Raw genomic sequence first — 19,966 nt, 5'->3', positions numbered from 1 at the left:
TGGCTTCCCAGGAATATTTACTTCAAAAGTTGAAGACATACCAAAAATCTATGCATATGTGGTAAAGCATTACATCTTTCTCAGGTAAAAACATCTGCACCCGCCCATCATCGTCCATCAGCTTACATTACGCTGTCACTACATAGAAGTAATGTTAATATGTAAACGTTAGTAACTTCTCTTTTTACATGTAAAAAAGATTTAGAATATTACAGCTTCAAACATTCTGTATCTATGACAAATTTGTATGTATTTGTTTTCTTGGACAGAGGTTGGCAGAAGGTTCGGCATGATCAAAAATTCTCCAATTGTCACAAATTGTCAGCAGGGGAATAATAATCTTGATGTTACAAGAGATGCTCCAACCTGAGCATCAGTTGTAACATAGCTTATATTTTGATGTAATTGTAAACAGTACTAACTCGCCATGTAGAGGTCTTTCTTCAGAACTGCAATCTGTTTGGGAAATTCAATGTATCAAAAGTGCGACAGGTTTTGCTGACTACTCAAGAGATGAGTACACACACTGGTACGAATTTTAAGAAATTGTCTTTGAACGTCCCTGAATGGGAGTATAGTTCTGTCCAGATCTGGCAACAAAAACCTACAAGCTATTGTTAACATGCAGGGTGTTCCAAAATGGTTGACCCCATTCTAAATGCCCATACCTCGGAAAGAAAGGTACAAATATTTGTTGGTTCTATGACAGATTTTCATAAATGTTCAATATAAGCACCGCCTGTGACTGCACACGTATAGTCGGTACTCGAGCGGGGCCAAACGCGCCGTAGCATGTCTTCGGTAACAGTTTCCAGTGCAGCTGTAATTCTCTGTTTCAGTTCTTCATTGTTAGCTGGAAGAGGAGGTATGAAGACTAGTCCTTTCACAAAAACCCAGGGAAATAAATCCGATGGAAAATGCCTTTTCTTTTGAAGTGAACGGCATATCTTAAACTGAAAAGACAGACCTGCCAAACATTACACTCGAAAACATGAAACATTTCTACACAAGCTGTAAAAATTGGAGGTCATTCCAACAAAAATGTTCAAAATGATTGGCCTACGAAATGGGGGAACATGGCGGAACCCCTGTACTTCTGACATTTGTGTGACCACATATATTTATATGAATTTTGTGTCACTTATTCTTTCCTATTTGAAATACTCAAATTAGTGATTCACAACTTTTACGCACTAAAATGGTCTGCTTGTGTTCTCTCTGTTGTGTTATAGAACAGCCAAGATGATACACCAATTCACAGAGGGCATTAATGCATTTGGGGATTTGTGGGACCTTGTGAAGCAAAACTGGATTGCCTTCTTGCCTTTATTCACAAACATGCAGGAACCTCTGTCAAAAGAAGCCTTTAAAGCCATTCTAACTTACAATTACAGTCCCAGAGGAACAAACCATCGGCAGGCAGAAGAGGACACCATCTACAGCTGGGAAATGGTTCTCAATATGATTGAAGGGATTGGAATTTAGTCTTTGTTGCACCCAAAAAAACGTCACACTTAATATCTAAACCACTTTGGTAGTCCGTAATGTTATTGTCGGCTATTTTTAGTGAAAGAAAAATGTCGCTTGAAGACGTTTAATAAATGAGTTGTATTTTTTGCACTTATGGCACTTACTGTTTTACAGTGTTATGTTTGGAGGACCCAAAGTGCCAAAATTCAAGAAATCAATGTACCATTCTATAATTAAATGAAAGTGTCGATAAAAATGAGTTTATTAAATTTGTCAAAGTAAAAGTTTTGTTGATTGAATGTGTCAATAATTGAAGAAACCATTTTTAATGAACAGATACAATTGAATAAAACAAAATAATTAATATTAATTAAATATTACTGACAATACATTTATGAAACATTTTATTACACTTAACAATTATTGAATGTTACATTTAATTATTACATTTTGACAGTTTCAGTCCTCCATATGGAAGCACAACAACTACCTTTCTTCTCCCCACTTTAAAATAACAGTGCCTTGAAGAAAGCCCCGCCCCCTCCCAAAAAAATGAAGCAAATGAATTAAAGTTTAAACTGAATTTTTTCCACCACTAGATATTTTTGCCATTTCAGGACAAAGCAAAAACTTGGGCCATTCAGAATTGTTGTTCATCAAATGTAACTTTTTATTTTAAACTTATGATCACACACCTGATATCAGGCCAGGTAGGAATACACACATGCTGTCCCGATCTTACATCGGAAATGCAAATGACACATTGATTTACTTTTTCACGGCAGATAAATTGACAGAAACAAGATTTGAAGACCTTCTGGTTTTTATCACCGGAGCAGATGAAGTTCCTGCTCTGGGCTTTCAAAGAAAACTCTCCATCGACTTTTATGACCAGGTGGAGGGCATGCGTCGTTTGCCCTATTCATCAACTTGCCTTATGTGCCTGTACCTGCATCAGATGCTTTCCCAGGCAATTGGAGACTCTTTGGGATTTGGAAAGGTGTAGTCATTGTCTGTTGAGTTACATTTGTGCCACAAGCGCGAGTGCACAAAAATAAGATTTTTGAGCACAGAAAAAAATTGAGCGCGCTAAAAGATTTTAAGCGCTGAAAAAAGTATTTAGAGGAGTTTGAGCGAGCACCGATGGGTTTTGAGCACAGGCAAAGAAGTTGCTCGCTCAAAATTCCATTTTGCTCGCTCGCCATAGCCGTCCCTCCCTCGCCAACATCTTGCTCTTGCTTGCAACAGCCCTCCATCACTCGTGTAACATCATGCTGCTGCGCTTGCTCAACATCGAGCGTGCGGAGAAGACAACTCGAGTGAGCAAGAGCTCAATGGTGAGCGAGCGTGATGTTGAGCGAGGGAGAGACGGCTGTCGCAAGCGAGCAAAAACAAATGTCGATTGAGCGACTTTTTTGCCTGTGCTCAAAAGCCATTGGCGCTCGCTCGTACTCCTGTCATTGCATGCTCATCGTTTTTCTGTGCTCTAAATCGATTTTTGTAACTTAATTGTCAGGCATTACATTATGTTCTGTTTAAAATGTTTCCAATCTCTCTCGCACACACCACATACTTTTCCTTCAGGTCTAATATTCCATTTATTGAATTGTGAACATCCTGTTGTTGTTCAGGACTCAGGTTGTTGAGTGGCTGTGACACAATCACTGATCGCTCAAGGTCTTCACTGTTTTGTCGTATTTGATTGAGCTGTATGCCATGTCTCGCCAAGCCAGTTTCCAAATTTTCATTACTGTAAGGGTCATCGCCAAAGACGTTGTTGACAGCTGTTGATTCATGATCACTGTTGGCTAACATGCCCTCCATCCAAATTTGTGTTGGAGTACGGTTGTTTGCTGTTCTTATTTTATGGTTGTTCCAAGCGCATCGGAATTTATCTAGTTTGTTTTGAATTTCTGACTTGAACACTACTTGTAAGGCCATTTTGTGAATGTGATTGTCAGGGTTCAATATTTGTTCATCTTCAAATGAACAGAAAAGTAAGTAAAAGTAGTTCACAACCTGGTGGAAAACATCCCTCCAAAGGCGTTCTATACGTTGGTTATGTACAGACTTGCCTGTAATGTGCCTTGTATGTCCTTCCCCCTGCAAAAGGTTCATTAAAAGAGCAACCAAAGTGTTTTCCCCACCGTGGTCTGATCTTACTCTGGAGGGTAACCCATACAAGCAAGTGGCTTGGACAAAATATTTCAACACTGTCAAAGCTGTGTTGTCTGTGCTGCAGTTGAGGTATGTTATTAGCCTGGAATTACCATCAATACCAGCATGTGTCACAAAGCCCCACCTGTAAAACATAAATGTACAGTAAAGGGAAAACTGGATGAACTACAAGAAAATAATGACATATTACATTAGTATTAAAGTGTTATTTTGTATAAAATGATTCATTTAAAAAGCACTCATAGAGCGAAGACTTCCACCAACGATACCACCTGTGATAAATAATCCTGCAATAGCACAACCTTCCTTCCAGTAAGGCGTGAATACCACTACTGGTATACATACTTTAGTCTTAGTCTTTAGGGAGGCCCAACTCAGTATAGTTCTAGAACATCAGGAGGAGAAGCACAGCATTTGTCATCATCATATCCGATATGATTTGAGAGATTTGTCTCTAATATTTTTAATATCCACTGTTGTTACATTTGTTGTATATAGTTCTTGTGTATTGAAATATTTTTACATAAGTATTTTAAATTGGTATAGACATGAAAAGTCTGAAAAGAATTGGTGAAACAACAATTAAAATTTCTTCCAACATCTAACAGAGATCACACATGCTGTCAAAAAAAAAAATCAGATTTCAATAAAGACCGTAGAAACCTGTAGGCACGTTAATTGGTTCTGTTCAAAAGTAAGGAGCCAGGGCTCCGTTTTTGTATTTGACTGTATTTATTTTGTTGGTTTTCATGGTAAAGATAATGAAAGACAAGGTGCGGATGTCAACAAGTACACCGCTGACACCGTTGCTCTGCGAAACATTCTCCAGTTCTCCCAGACCTGCATTTACAACACAGTTTACAGCAGAAGCCTGATAATAGCCCATTTATTTTAGTTTTGTGAGACAGGAGAGAAAAGACATTCAGGTGAGTGGGTCTCAAGAAGAACCCTGTGTGACTAAAATGTTGGTCTTCCACTAATGGATGGCTTATATACAGTAGAACAGTAAATAATAAGTCTCTGAAACTCATAAAAGTATTTGCTCCGGCAGAGATCTGCGTAGTTATTGTTCATACTACTGTAATACCCGTTATGTGGGGGTCAGTGCCTCGGCCATCTCCCGTCTGCAGATGGTCCAGAACGCCGAAGCACGTCTTTTAACAGGCACATGCAAACATGAGCACATTTCCTCCTGTACATTTTAGGATTCGTTTTAAAATCCTTTTATTTACTTTTAAATTCCCTGAACGGTCTTGCCCCTCCCTACCTCTCTGAGGTCCTGCACACATTTTGTCTTATCAGTTTTAACTTTTATGTCTTTGAGCTGTTATGTCTGTTTTTACGATGTTTTTATCTTTCTGTATAGCACTTTGTTCAGCTGTGGTTGTTTTAAAGTGCTTAACAAATGAAGTTGGATAGTCTTGAGTTTCAGAATTTAAAATCAACAACAAAAAAATAAACCAGTAAAGTGACACATGATCTAATATATTGTATTGATATTTAGCCCAGGACAGTAAACAACTGTGGAATCGCAGCTTCGGGCTTTACAGGGTTAACTCTTTGCTGGGTGGAGCACTTATCTAAGAGCCAATAGGAGTTGTCATCATTTTTGTCTTTCCCGCCCCCTGATTAGCATTTGGTGTAACTAGTGCAACTAGTGAGCAAAATGTGTCCAGTTGTTCTACTAGTGACCATTTGGGCATCACTTGTTAGCTAGTTGAACTAAAAATACCCTTTGACTAGTTGACAAACGAGTGTATTGGCATCCACTAGTTGTACTAGTGAGCATTTTGGGTCTCACTAGTATAACTAGTGAGGTCAAACTGTCCCACTTGTATAACAAGTGGATATTTGGCACGTCAGTAGTTAACTAGTAAAACATTTGACACTCACTAGTTTGATATCAAGGGATGTAGGGGAGCACACTAGTTAACTTGTCAGTAATTTGTCTGTCACTAGTGTCACTAGTGGGTGTTCCGGCTGTCACTAGTAAACTAGCGGAGGAAATCAGAGGTCACTAGTTAACATGTAGGAACAAACTGTGTTTGACTAGTTAACATGTTGACGCTTTTATGTCTTACTAGTTAACTAGTAAGACTTTGAACATGACTAGTTCAATCTAGTGTGCCACATGTGCATCAAAAAGCGAACTAGCTGGGCAATTGGCACTACAAGTATGTTTCTTGATTTCACTAGTTGGGCAACCAATCAACACTTGTTGGACAAAAGTGCCACTGCTTGTTGAAAATTAGCCACTAGTCGGCGTTTTTGTACAACTAGTAAGACAAAGCTAATAACTAGTTTGGATGTACGTCCAACTAGTGCCGGCAAAGACCAAACTAGTGAAAAATGCAAATGGCTGATATCCTTGATATCGAATAAATGGTCAAAAGTTTACAAACAACACTATTAAGTAACAAGTAGAGAATCCTAGTAAATTTAGGCCTTTTCTACATGTAGCCATTTTATTTAAATCCGCATAGTCTGCCGCTCGTTGTTTATTTAAAGACATTGCGTAGACAGTGAGGTTTCGTTCACTTACTAGCATGCCAAGTCACCAAATTCTGTCCAATCAGAAAGAGAGTAGCACGATAACTCAAATCTCCAGTTTAAGGTGGCTACGCGCAACCAAATCTCCGCTTCGGCCAGAGGTTTTGAAAGATCAGATTTTTGGAGGGGAGGGGCGACCACAAATACCACAAAGCAAACCGGAGACGTTCAGTGCCAGTTTGCAAGAACCCCAGCTATGTGTAGACAAGCTTTCAGATGATTTGAAATTCTTTTTTTTTTTAACAGACTCCTCATCTCTCCGCCGTGTGCGTGCTCGCCAGGAGTTGTTTATGGTATTTAAGTCACGGTAGTCCTTTTCAGCCATATCATGAAGGCGTTTGTACCGGCGAACTTCCTTAAGTAAGCATTCATCCACCATGTTTGTCAAGAAATTGTAGAAGGTACACGTTACGAAAAATCTGGCCCGTGCGGAGAGGCGTGGTTCCCGAAATGACGTCATTTTGTCGTGTGGAGCCGGGCAGAGCTTGCGGAGCGTCAAGCATAAACCATCATGTTCCAGTGTTCGTTTCTTACCCTTAAAATAGGTGGTGTTTTACTTCATTGATGCATTTCAGCTCAAACAAATGTAAAAAAAAAAAGGCTCGTAGGACCTCTACAGCGCCCCATAGTGGCCGTGCAAGTGTAAATGCCACGGCCGCCTAATGCGAGGAGACTTCTACGTCTTTTAATTTGGTTTTTGTTCCAGGGTTGTAGATACACCGACTGTAGCAGACTCCCCGATCAAGGTTGACGCTTTACTGGTGATTTTGATCTTTTATTGATGAGCGACATTGTCCATCATTGCCATCATTGTCACTTTCACCGTAATTGCATGCACCTGGATCACCGTCACCTTCATCACCGTAAGAGCTGAAATCAATGTTCAAACATGTACAAACATAAACTCAAAACATTGTTCCGATTGTAATCAAACGCACATGAAGTGAAATTTAAACAGGTAATGAGAACACACCTTTTGCCTCTTCGGAGGGACTTGGCTGGCTGGCTACCGTTCAAACAAAACTACCGTTCAAAGCTCCGTGCCAACAATCAAGCTACCTTTTATATATACAAAACCGGAAGTGCGGAGGAAAAATAAAAGTGTACAATACAAACCGGAAGATGCCTTTCATGCATCAAGTTCTAAGAGGAAACCATGGCCGTAATGGTTGTTTACACGGACGCTTTATGCGAGGAGACTTTCACGTCTTTTAGTTTGAGTTTCTTTCCGGGGTTGGGGAAGGACATATTTTATACAGAGTTGACCAAGTAACCAGCAATGTTTCATTTATGACTTTGACAGTAACAAAATGGTGAATATGTGTGCTACGGAGCCCACGGTCGTACAATTGACATTTGTATTAAATAACTCACTCACGAGCGGAATTGTCGCGGTTTCCTGAGGGGACGCGTTCGATAGGGGGAACGGGCGTTGGTATGCGCACTCTCTTGACAGGTCTTTTACTCTGCAGGCAGCTCTGCTTCATTTGGATGTCAGTCAAAGGCCTCTCATTTCATTCCGCCTCTGATCACATTATTGATGGCTACCATGTTAGCTTTGTTGTTATTTTGTGGAGTTCGGCTTTAGAATGACGTCAACATGCAGTTTCACTTCCAGCCTCCATAAATCGCATATTTCCGAAGAAATGGAATTTCCAACGTGTCAAAAATAAGACTTCACCTGTTCTATGCATATATTTACCTGTGGAAAGTTTCAAATCTGGGCCCCTTCATTGAAAGCTAGCGGCGGGTCAGTTACCAAGGGCAGGCGCAATTGACCAAAAGTCTCTGACTTGTTCTCCCCGTGAGCTCACATGCTCCCTGAGTCAGCGTAAAACCAGCTTTGGACATATTCAGAGTAAACGCAGCGCTTGGGTCCCAGTAAAGATTTGTGATGACTCAAAGTAAAAGCTTATTCTGATCTGCCCAAAGTCTTTCAACGCAGGAAGCTTCAGTCAGAGTCGGGGGGAGGGACGTAGTCCGAATCGCCGTCGTTGTCCGAGAAAGTGCCGCCGGAGTCCGAATCTGGGCGGGACGCCGAGCCGTACTTGAGGGGGGCCCGCCGTCTCCGCGCTGACGGGAAGTACAAGTCGATTTGCTAGCGCGGTGACGGCCGAGCGTCTTTTCGTGTAGTTTGTTGTGTGTGCGTACCTGCTGCGGGAGGGTGCGTGTATTGTTTGAGGTGAAGGGGATTCTTCCTACGCACAAAAGCAACACGCCAAAATGGATCATTGCAGCCAGTTTTCATCAGTCAAGTCAAGCGCATGCCTGCCACCTGTAGCATTCAGCACCATATGGGCACTCCTCGGGCCCGTCCTCTTCTTCCTCCTCCTCCTCGTAGTCCCAGTCTCCAGGATGGCTGTGCTCGGCAAAGTGCAGCGGGTTCTTCCTGAGAGGACGCAGAGAAGTGGGACGTTTGGGCCGAGGCACTAGAGCGCCCGCCCATTCCAACCTGTAGCAATCTTTTCCATAAGGACACGCCCGTCGTGGTCTGGACGAAGACCGGTCTAGTTCTTGGCCCGGTGAGCCCGCGTTGGGTAGGGCGGTGACGTCGCATGCCCCCGGCTGAGTTCGCTCCTCATCTGCCTTTGCTTTGGCCTGCTCCCTCTAGTGGTAAGCAAAAGAATCATGGCCTAAGCTTGTTGCGAAAGACTGTTTCGGCTCCTCTTTGGAAATTATTTAAAATGTTTTACTATAGTTAACTAAATTATTAAGTTGTTTTTTTAATTCCCTGTGTTCTTATGAAGAGAGTTCCTGTTCAAAAATGCCTGATGCTATACAGTAGGCGTACGATCCTAAAAACATGTTAATGTATTTCTTTACTGGTCATTGGGGTGCTACTTTGACAACAGCTCTTTCCTGATATCACGCATGATTTTTTTCTTGAGAAGGGTTGTAGATTCTTTCAAATCCTTACATGACCATCTACAGCACAGGTATCTGCTTGAGGGCAGATTGGACTGACATGATTTTATGTGGTACGCAAAGGTGAATCGTCTGTCGTAGGTTACTCCCTAAAATATTAGAAATGCAAACAATCTTCACGTTTAACAACTTGGATTGATACCAAACTGTGTCTGAATGACTGAATGAATTGTGTCTGAATGGCTGGATTGGCTTCTGATTTGCAAACTGGTTGTGGATCCCTATGTGCTTTATGGTTTTTCAAACAGTCGGGAAAAATAAAAAGTTGATGGGCAAAATAAAAAGTTCTTCACAACCCACAGCTACAAGAGGCTCATGGAAGTCAAAATGTCACTGTTTGCGATTGTTGCGCACTTAACTGCTTGTCCTAGTTTGCGTCTCCTCTTGACATTGGTCTTGTCCTTGTCCTCGCTGAGCTGGTGCCCTTGGCTCCCCTTGGTGCCTTTGATGTCACAAAGGAAGACATGTTGCCATTGCACATGAGCAAATGAAGCTTTTCAACACTTTCTGCTATACTAATATATATATATATATATATTATATATATACATATATACATACATACACAGTGGACCTCGTGTTACAATGACTCACGTTATTTTTATGTTGTGACGTGGAAGACTGAGTTTTTTTCATCCCCTCTTTATGACATTTTCAGTGCAACTGTCATGACCCTAGGGGCTTGGCTGTATTTGTGTTGTTCCGCCTCCATCTGCAGGCGTTTTTAGGTAATTACACTTATTTTCTGTCCCTGCACGCGTCACTACAACTCTGCTATTGGTTGGCAGAACGGTAAAGCTGATGTAACCCTGGTCAAATATATATATAGAACAAAAGGAGAAAAGAAAAACAAACTAATGTTAGCCTCAACAACTAACACAACAGTCTACCTATCTATATACGTACATATTTTTATAAATATATACCATATATGTATATAAATGCGAACATATACATCCCTTAGGTGAACATTTCACATTTTAAAGACTACCTGTTCACATCAGCATGGTTTGGTGTGCCCCTCTCCCACGGAGGAAGTGGCAACCACCATAGCCTGATTGAATAGGGGCACACCTGTTCCCTGATTGGAGTCAGTAAGAATTCACCGGGCTGTCAACAGCTCTGAGTGCTAACGCTGTCGAAGCAGCAAGTAAAAACACATCAAGATTAAGACTCTACACAGACAAGTTTCTGGCAAGCCTCCAAATCCTTGCCAACGACATGCCAGTTTGCCTCAACCTCGGCTGTGGTAGGGATTTTTGCCTTGCCTCTTCCGAGAATACTTGAACTTCACATATCTGAACTATTAGGAGAAAAATATTTTGTTTGTAACCCATGTTGAATTGTTTGAATTGTTGAATCTTGTGTTGATTTTGGTGGTTGTCATTATTGGTACATGAACATTAAAGAGGCGCTATACTCAAATTTCAAATTATAGTAGCCACAAAAGAGATAAAATAGGACTAAAATACACACACACACACACACATACATATATATATATATATATATATACACACATATATACACATATATATATATATACATATATATATATATATACATACATATATATATATATATATATATATATATACACACACACATATACACACACACATCGCGCCTCGCCTATTGCGCCCTTAGTGCATCACGGATCTTTTTTTTTTATTAAAAAATATTTCAAAAAAGCTATATTGCCGATAGTGAAGCGCACTATGAAGGTTTCTTGCATGCTTGACAGATGCATAATAAGATGCTGTCCTAGTATTCATTTAGAGTTTGAAACGCTTTATTCCTCGCCACCTGGGAGTACTCTCCACTAGTGAATGCAAGAGAGGTTGCATTTAAATGCAAACAAAAATGGAAAAACTTCCATGTAGCATTCTTCTGCACATATATCTGATGTTACAACCTGTGGTTTATATTCTGATGCGCTCTATACATGACAAAAATTCATTTTCCGTTTCATTTTTGTTGGTGTGTCTTATCCGGTGCAATTCATAATATGAAAAACTACAGTTTGCCATTGTTAGGTGTGGTGTGCTACCTTGGCAGATGTCGGAAGCACCGGGGGAGGGCGGCGACTTGACGACCGCCAGCATCCACTGAGGTAAAATCCGTTTGTTGCGAGGGGGCCCAGGCGTCGCCACCGCCGTCGCTTCCTGCGTGCGTGGCATGCCATCAGTCTTTACCATTTTACATCAAGTCCAAAAGGCAACAAGGGTCATATAAGGTTGCGGGGCGCATGGAGGAAAATCTATACCTAAGTGGGCCGGACTAATAAGCTCATGCTATATTATATATATATATATTCAAACTGTAAAATGTACTTCAAAATGTAGTATTCTTTTTTAATACTGTCCCAAATAAAACAAGTACAACATCACTATTAATCATAAAATATTTACATGACTATTAATCATAAAACATTCCAAGTTTTTCCTTTACTAAAAAAAAATTGAGCTAATTTTTATACTTCACAAAATCATCATCACAGAGAGGTGCGGCTATATTAGCGGCGCCCGGAAGTCTAATTAAAGTGAAGCCTGTAGCTGCCTAAACATGATAGCAGTTAGAGCTTACACTTGAAATTCCAATTTATTACAAAATAAATCTCTGTAAGCGATTTACAATGCTCTGCAAGCCTTTCCAATTTGGGTCTCCCGTCCAGCGTGTGTGACTGAGGAAGCACGGCTCTCAGGCACGCCTATATAAAAACATGCGACCTATATAAAACGGCGCGACCATGGCAGTTAGTCACTCCATGGTCGCCCCAAAAGTAGATTACAACTCATGCCCTCAATGAAAGGGAAAACAGTACAAATACTGCATAAGGTTTAATCATTTAAGATTTAAGTGCGGTATTTTCCGCACTATAAGGCGCACCGGATTATAAGGCGCACCATCAATGAATGGCCGAGTTTCTAAAAAATGCCATATATAAGGAGCACCGGATTATGAGGCGCACATAGAGTTGAAACCATAGTACTGGCTGTGGTTGCATTATGCATCCACTAGATAGTTGCGTTTTGCAGCCACTAGATGGTGCTTTACTAAAGGGAACGTATTAAAAACAATCAGCAAAGTCATCAAACATTATTAATAGAATATAAACGTATTCATACAATATAAGCGTTGTATGGATATTATACTAAGAAATATTTGTTATTAAAAAAAAATCAGATAAAACAAAGTATGCGTTATTGGTAATTGCTATTATACATAATATACAGTACATGCATATATATATACATGCATGAAAATTCCGTCGGGGCGGGACACACACACACACACACACACAAACACGACTTTGCGGTTTTTCACTGATCGCAAGGGGGGGTTCCGGTCCCCATTAACGGCGAAAAACGAGGGAGCACTGTATACATGTATACGTTAGCAACATTTTGAGGGGTTGAAAGTCAAACTATATTTATATTCGACAATGTTTTGACCCTTTTAAAGTCAGCCCAAGTTGGGTGATAATGAAGCCAGGTTAGCGAAAAATAGGTTGAAAGCCAGACTTTTGAATGGCTCTTTTAAGCGAAACAACGCTCCCCAAGAGCCAATTGGTGCGCAATGTAAATACTCAATTCCAAAAGGAAGTCATGAAGTAGCTCATTTGTTGTAGTCATGAGACAAACCTCATGAGCGGACCACGCCTGCGGATGGCCGCCATGACAGCTGGGAGGAGAGGGTGGGCTTCTCTGGGCGAGCGTGGGGTCCTGCCTGGCGCCGTCTGGTCTGCGAGCGAGGAGAGAAGGCGGCCTGAGCGGGAGGCATTGGACAAAAGGCCGAGCGGAGACACGGGAAGATGACGCCTACCCTGGGGTGCTGCCCGCCATCGCCACTCGAAACATGAGTTGACCCGGCAGCAGCGACAGGATGTGGCCGCTTTCCAGCGAGCACCAGGTGTCTTTTTGCAGGGCTCGAGGCCGCTCGCCCGCACGCCGTTGCACGAAGCACGGGTTCCAGTGCGTCTGATTGTCAGCGTTAGCATTAACGTCATCGTTGTCCTAATCCCGAGATGCGACGGCCACTCACGGCTTTGAGGCGCAGTTGTCCATTGCGTGCGTCCAGGACACCGTGATGTCTAGACACTCTCTTGTCGCTCACCTCATGCACAAAAATAAACAACCAAAAAATAAATATTTGACTTTTTGATCGTATGCATTCAAAAATTACAAATGGCATGCAAAAATGCATTTCTTCACCGCGTACTGTTCAAATTTGCTGGTCTTGCAGAATTTCAAGTTGAACCATAGCATTTACTGTACTACAAGATAATAAGCCAAATATTGAAAGGGAGGGGGTGGGGGTGTCCGATTTCAAAACAAAATACTCAACAAGCACTATGAAAATGTTTGTTTGACAATATGCAACAAATTAGATAAGCTTATCATACTGCAAAGAGAAAATATGTAAATTAAGGATATGAGACGTTCAATTTTACGAGGAAGATAAGAGTTTGAAGTGTATTATTTAGTCAAAACGTGGGAATTTTTATCTTTATCATGAGCTTAACTGATCAGAAATAAAAATACAAGGATAAAAATAGGACCCATGTTCATACTCATTTTATAACATTTGTAAGCAATTATCACCTATGATGTATTGATTTTTATTTTGTACTTTTATGCCTGCACGGCCACCAAGTGCGAAATGGAGCAGCAACATGCCACGTTTTCAACTTTGGGGACTCTGCTAACTGCACCACATGCATGGATGAGCAAAATGAAAATGACACACGCTGTCTTTGTGAGGACTTTGCATCTATGCACTTCATATTGAAAAGAGGCAAAATGGCCACTCACTCGGAGGAAAGGACCCCGGCCCAGGACCGTCTCTCCCGGTGGAAGAGTGATGGCATCGCCGCCGTGCAACGGGACGAGCTCGAAATCGGACATTCTCCGCGGACTGGAAGCAGAATTTCACATGTGGAAAACACACACGCACACAGGTTTCCTCATTCGTGTCCAGTCACCAGAACGATTCGTCTTTGATTCGTGTTTAAAGCTTATGTGGACTTGAAACAAAATTAAGAAATAAAGTCAGCCTAACTTACAACGTTTAGTTGATATAAAACTCGATTGTTGAATGTATTTCTCTCTCCTTTCACAATTTTTTTCAGGACGACAGATAAACAAGTCAAAGTTTATGACGGTACACATTACCAACGTTACTTCCGGGTGAGAGAGCGCATGCGCACAATGGGAACGGACCTCGATTTTGTCTTTAAGGCATATGCTGTGTGTGTGTGTGTGTGTATATATATATATATATATATATATATATATATATATATATATATATATATATATATATATATATATATATATATATATATATATATATATATATATGCCTTAAAAACATTAAAGTCAATTTTAAATAAAGCACTGTACTTCTAATTTGTCAATTTATGTGTACGCATGCGCAATTGAGTACCTGTGTACGTTGGTACTTGCTGGTCGAAATGTAAACAAGACGTAGGAGGACAAGACAAATTGCTCCCTTGGGTAAGAAAGACAAATCAACAAATAATGACTCGCGACCCTTAGCAGTTCTAATAATAATAAAAAAAAAACTAACCGAATGCAGTGCTACACCTCGAATTGGAATTATTAATATGATTTGTTTTTACTTTCGTGTCCACACGTAAAATGGACACAACAACGCTCACATCTGCAGAACGAACATGTTCTGGATTTTGTCAGAGGGCTGCAACAAAAGCTTCACTTACTTTAAGAATCACAAACTACATGCACTTATTATTACTGTTATTAGTATTATCATTATTATTATTATTAATAATAAGGGACAATACTACGAAAAATAGACGTGGAAGAAATTGGTTGCACACGCTTTGTTTTTACACACTTTTTCCAATAGATGACGGATACATTTTCCGTTTCAAAACTAGATGTTTTGCTTTGATATCCTTATTTTTAACATCCAGTGGTGCCAAACTCGTTTTACCTTACGGGCTGCTTGGCGGAAAATATATTTCCAAGTGGACGGGACCATTAAAATCATGGAATATTCTTATGTAACTTTGAAGCAACAACTTCATATTTGTTATTCTCTTTTAATTCTGTTCAAAATTGTACAAGCACAACATCGCTACGGCTCCGGCTTCCTACCACACCTCAAAAACATGCATGGCAGGTGTATTGGACATACTAAATTGTCCATAGGTGTGATTGGGTGCATGAATAATTGTTTGTCTTTGTGTGCCCATTGTGATGATGCCCAGTGATTGGATGGCAACCAGCTCAGGATGTCCCCGGCCTAGTGCCCAAAGTCGGCTGGGTTAGGCAGCAGCAATTCTGCAACCCTTGTGAGGATATGTAGCCCCAGAAAATGGACGAATGTCTATGTCTATGTCTATACGAATGTCTAGACATTGGTGGTAGCATATGAAAGATTGGATTGGATTCCATTCTTTACAGAGAAAAAAAAAAAAAAAGTAAGAGTCTACCCTGCGCCGTTCTTTAGTAATAACTGTTTGAAAATAGTGACACCAAGCAATTTTGGACAAAAGGAGGAAAGGAGTTTTTTATGAAAAGATGTCTTTTCTGTGCAACAGTGACACACACAAAAATAATAGTAGCATCTGAAACATCTTCCCTTGGATAAAATATGAACAAAAACAGTGAGAATGTGTTTTTGATGGCAAAATAAGAGTTTGCGGATTTATATAACTACAACAGTGTTTGATTGGCGTAATATTAAGAGGAGCGCTGGCTACGAGTGTCATCTATTCATTCACAAGAATACTTGTCTCAACCTACTTGATGAAAAATCTCGTCAACGGCACTGAAAGAGTTGATCGTAATAAATATCACATTTTTCATTTATTGAAAAAATTCAGCTCATTTTCATACTTGACATTACAAAATCCCCTCGTGGGCCAAATGAAACCCGTTTGCGAGCAGCAACTTGCCCCTGCGCTAGTCCAACTTAGTGAAGTAAAACGACGACGCATGCGAAACGTTTCGCGATGACGCAATTGCAATATGATGAGGGCGTCGTGCTTTTTGTTCAGGTGGTCATGAGCCGGCTCAGGCAGGACTTCAGACCGCAGCCTCTCTACCTAGATGAGCATGAAGATCTTCGGGGAGCTGGACGCCCGCAGCCTGTGCCGCGCTTCGGCCACCTTCCCGCCTTTGGAACGCCATCATCGGCCGCGGCTGGCAGCTGTGTTGGCCCCACTGCCTGGCCGCCGCCATGCTCTGCCGTGCCATAGTCGCAACATCAATCTACTTAAATGTGTTTTGCTCCCAGAGAGTGAGCGGCTCTTGAAAAAAAATAAATAAATAAATAAATCACAGTATTATTGTTCTCTCTCCTTTCACAATTTTGGGGGCTAAAAACTTCAAAATCAAGCAACGGTCTTTTTCCAACGGAGTTTTTTTTTTTTTTCCTCCCATGTAGTGCCATGTCATGCAACGGACCAACTTGAGCACCCCTGAATTACTCGATTCCTTTTAAACACATTACGGCATGGACTAGGGTTTGACACCTGCGCGTATTCTTCCTAGGTGTTGAACATCAGTCCTGGAGGGCCAGTATCCTGCATGTTTTCCAACCTCTCCCAAACACACCTGATTCAGGTGATCAGGATCATTTTCAAGCTCCTGCAGAGCTTGCTAATCCTTTGAATCAGGTGTGTTGTGTAGAGAAAGCCTTAAAAGATGCAGGATGCCGGCCCTCCAGGACTGGAGTTCCACACATGTGGTTTAGAATGTCTGTCCTGGAGGGCCAGTATCCTGCATGTTTTTCAGGTTTTCTCTCCCCAACACACCTGATTCCAATGATTAGCTTATTAGCAAGCTTAGCAGGAGCTTGAAAATAATCCTCATCTTTTGAATCAGGTGTGTTTGAGAGAGAAGGTTTGAAAACATGCACATTACAGGCCCTCAAGAAAAGGAGTTCCACACCTGCAGCCTAAAGGCTGCTGCTACAAGATCATTTAAGTAAAATCAGCATTACTTTTGGCAATTACGTCCTACAGTTTTACATGTATACCGTACGGCAGGGGTGTCCAAACTTTTAGCAAAGGGTGCCAAATTTGGTGTGTTAAAAATGGAGGGGGGGCCAGCCTTGGCAGGCGTTCTTTACATATAACAGCAATTAATTTAAATACATTTCAGCGAGCTGTTCTGTGTTTAACATTTGTTTTTTCATTTTCATTTCATCTATCTTAAGCATGTGTTGGTTAATTTGAAACATGCATATAAAAATTGAATTGACATTAAATATTGAAGTTGAATATTCACTTAACTTTCACTTTTCACTTCTTTCAACACTAACTTTTTTTGTAACAGTTGAACAGAAGTAATTGTACTCTTGGGTGCAAATTACATTTAAAACAAAAAATATCTCACCATGGCTGTGTAATATTTATAGAATTTTTAAATACAAAAAGGGAGAAATGAACCAGTAATAGTCATATCAACAAGTGCAGGGCTCATTTAAAATATAAAATTAGTAACTATAAATGTTGATTGGATTTTTTAAATGGTTATTATTCTGGAGTGAAAACAAAGTTTTCAGACTTATCGTGAATGAAACATGACTTGTCCGCATAAGTGTGATGGATGACACTGAGATCTGGAGTGCAGGACAAAGGCCAGGTGTGGCTCTATGGTAGTGGTATGGATGCGCAAGATGTCTTGTGAGAGTCCGCTGGCCGTGTCCTCACACGGCTCTTATTTAAGCTCATAACAGAGAATGTCTTCTCACACAAATACGTCGACCCGAACAAGCTTAGCATTTTCTTACCAAATGCTGGAATCTCTCGGAAACTTATCCAGCTTTCAGTAAAAGTTGGCGATATAAAGCTGCTGGTGCTGACCGCAGCTCACTGCAGCTCAACTTTCCTCTTTTTGTTGAGTTTCGCCATTTTAGAAAATTAGGGGCTCACACAGTCACTGAAGGAATCTAGAAAAAGCTTCTTGCCTTAAACTAGTTCCTAGCATGTTCGTTTTTGTTGAAAGATCGCCCATACCACAACATAGTGAAACAATTGATTTAATCCAGACAGAGTGGGAAAGTACACGAGGCCTCGGGCCAGTCCTGCCACAGGTCGGAGCAGAAAATGGCAACGTTTCACCTTCAACATTCAGTTCTTATACCCTTTTGCGGCAGTTAGTCCCACTGTGGAATGCAAGTGTGTGCGTGCACGTGTGTGCGTGCCTGTCGGTGTGTGTGCGTGCGTGCGTGCCTGTCGGTGTGTGCTTGCGTGGGGGTCTGTTTGCGTGGGGATGGTGTCTTCAAAAGTCTGTTCTGCCGGCCATTCTTTGAAGCGGGAGGAAGTCTGAGCACCATAAAACCCTGACTGATATCTTTTCTTGAAGGCCACACCTAGCCTTTTGTTCCTGGTGTAATGTTGGTCGGGGGATGCCATCTGTTCCTTTTGGAGGTGCGGACTTGTCCCCACTTCCCCTGGGCCAGGACCATATCTGCTTTATACTGACATTACATCGTCTCAATCTTTATTAGAATAACACAGTTCCATGTACACACTATTTTATTGATATATTGAATTTGAAAAATATGAATTTCCTTCATCACTCATACTGTATACTAATTTGCTGTTCCTAATTGAGCCTAGAGATGACAGCATTTAACACGCAGGTAACAGCGCTGCTGCCCAATGTATTCATTCTCCATGCGGGCCAGATGTTATTGATTTTATGACGGAGGCTGCGGGCCGGATGGAAATTGACCATGGGCCGCATTTGGCCCCCGGGGCGGACTTTGGACATGTCCACCTTACGGTATAGGTTTCGCACTCCAGTCCGAGAGGGCCGGTATCCTGCATGTTTTCCGTTTTTCTCCTCAACACACCTGCTTCAAATTATCATCTTATTAGCAAGCTCTACGTGAGCTTGAAAATATCCTAATCATTTGAATCAGGTGTGTTTGAGAGCAAAGCATTGAAACCTCGTTATTGAAAGCATTATGGCGTTCCCTCACGTGCTTGGATTATTATGGCTTCACTCAACTACAGATTTTAACTTCATTGTAGGTTTACAAAAAAAAAGTGTTTTTGTATTTCTTTTTGGAGCAAAATTTTGGAACAAATGTAGGAAAAAAAGAAAAAAGCAACAAATGCAGAAAAGAAATCACTCTACTTTGCGGCTTTTGGTTTCTGCAGCAAAGTTAAACCTTGCAATGTTTAGATGGTCCAAAAAGAAGCTATTAAATGTGTTTTTAAATGACAGTCTGAATTTCTGTGCTTTCTGCATGCGGGTGCAGGAGTCACTGGCGAAGAAATACCTGGTCGGCTGCTTCAAGCTGGACCGGCTGCGGGGTCGCTATAGCAACATGGCCTCGGCCGTCGATCTGCGCGGCAGGAAAATGGCGCCCATGAATGCCAAATGCTGGGGGTAAATCCTGCAGGCTGAGCTGGACGGCTGACCCGCTTCAGACTTTTTGGGGGAGGGACACTGAGAGCGAACACCATTGGTAAATGGACTTTCACTTATGTAGCGCTTTTTTACCATGGGTACTCAAAGCGCTTTGCACGAACTAGTCATTTAACTACTGATGGAGCTAACTGGGGGTTCAGTGTCTTGCTCAAGGACACTTCAACGTGGTCTTGACGGTCGGGGGACGGACCAGCTGACTTGAGTGAACACCTGCTATGTTGCTACACTTTTGAAGTACAAAACACAATCACCTTACATTAAATGTAAAACAAGTCAGCTTACTGCACCACCAATCATTGAATAAATACATCGAGTGAACACCAGGGTTGCTTGTATTCACCTTTAACCAAACATGGGCACAACAAAGTAGACTTTACCCAAGATTTATTTGTAGCTGCTCCCTG

General features: G+C 41.2%; 2 protein-coding genes across 4 annotated transcripts; one reads left to right on the top strand and one right to left on the bottom strand.

Moving 5' to 3' along the window:
- Positions 1-7,109: 7,109 nt before the first annotated feature.
- aplf (aprataxin and PNKP like factor) lies at positions 7,110-14,325 on the bottom strand. Of its 3 annotated transcripts, XM_088420604.1 has the most exons (11): positions 14,189-14,325; positions 13,938-14,040; positions 13,168-13,239; positions 12,949-13,103; positions 12,768-12,867; positions 11,174-11,288; positions 9,483-9,565; positions 8,651-8,805; positions 8,474-8,587; positions 8,350-8,396; positions 7,110-8,271 (listed from the first exon to the last, which is right to left on the bottom strand). In XM_088420604.1, the coding sequence occupies exons 2-11, from the start codon at positions 14,028-14,030 to the stop codon at positions 8,150-8,152; spliced, it is 1,056 nt and encodes a 351-aa protein (XP_088276730.1). In that variant the 5' UTR covers positions 14,031-14,040; positions 14,189-14,325; the 3' UTR covers positions 7,110-8,149. The 3 variants fall into 3 exon arrangements, with proteins under 3 accessions (XP_088276730.1, XP_088276729.1, XP_088276731.1); XM_088420603.1 differs by having other exon boundaries at positions 8,474-8,805; XM_088420605.1 differs by lacking the exon at positions 14,189-14,325 and having other exon boundaries at positions 8,474-8,805; positions 12,768-12,862.
- Positions 14,326-16,212: 1,887 nt separating this feature from the next.
- fbxo48 (F-box protein 48) lies at positions 16,213-19,551 on the top strand. The gene is given in 3 exon segments (XM_088419108.1): positions 16,213-16,283; positions 16,285-16,413; positions 19,390-19,551. Coding segments are annotated over 3 exon segments (351 nt in total). The 5' UTR covers positions 16,213-16,223.
- The last annotated feature ends 415 nt before the right edge of the window (positions 19,552-19,966 follow it).

Source organism: Hippichthys cyanospilos, chromosome 7 (genome assembly GCF_059441005.1).
Source record: "Hippichthys cyanospilos isolate Australia breed blue-spotted pipefish chromosome 7, RoL_Hcya_1.0, whole genome shotgun sequence".
NCBI classification, from domain to species: Eukaryota; Metazoa; Chordata; class Actinopteri; order Syngnathiformes; family Syngnathidae; genus Hippichthys; species Hippichthys cyanospilos.
This window is presented reverse-complemented; position numbering and strand designations above follow the sequence as displayed.

What these genes read in the sequence shown, in the direction of transcription:
- aplf (XM_088420603.1), bottom strand. Translation starts at nt 14,030, where the DNA reads ATGTCCGATTTCGAGCTCGTCCCGTTGCACGGCGGCGATGCCATCACT. An exon ending in AGGCGTGGTCCGCTCATGAG is followed by an intron (nt 11,289 to 12,767) that starts GTTTGTCTCATG and finishes CCACGCACGCAG; the next exon opens with GAAGCGACGGCGGTGGCGAC. An exon ending in GACGCAAACTAGGACAAGCA is followed by an intron (nt 8,806 to 9,482) that starts GTTAAGTGCGCA and finishes GCTTACCACTAG; the next exon opens with AGGGAGCAGGCCAAAGCAAA.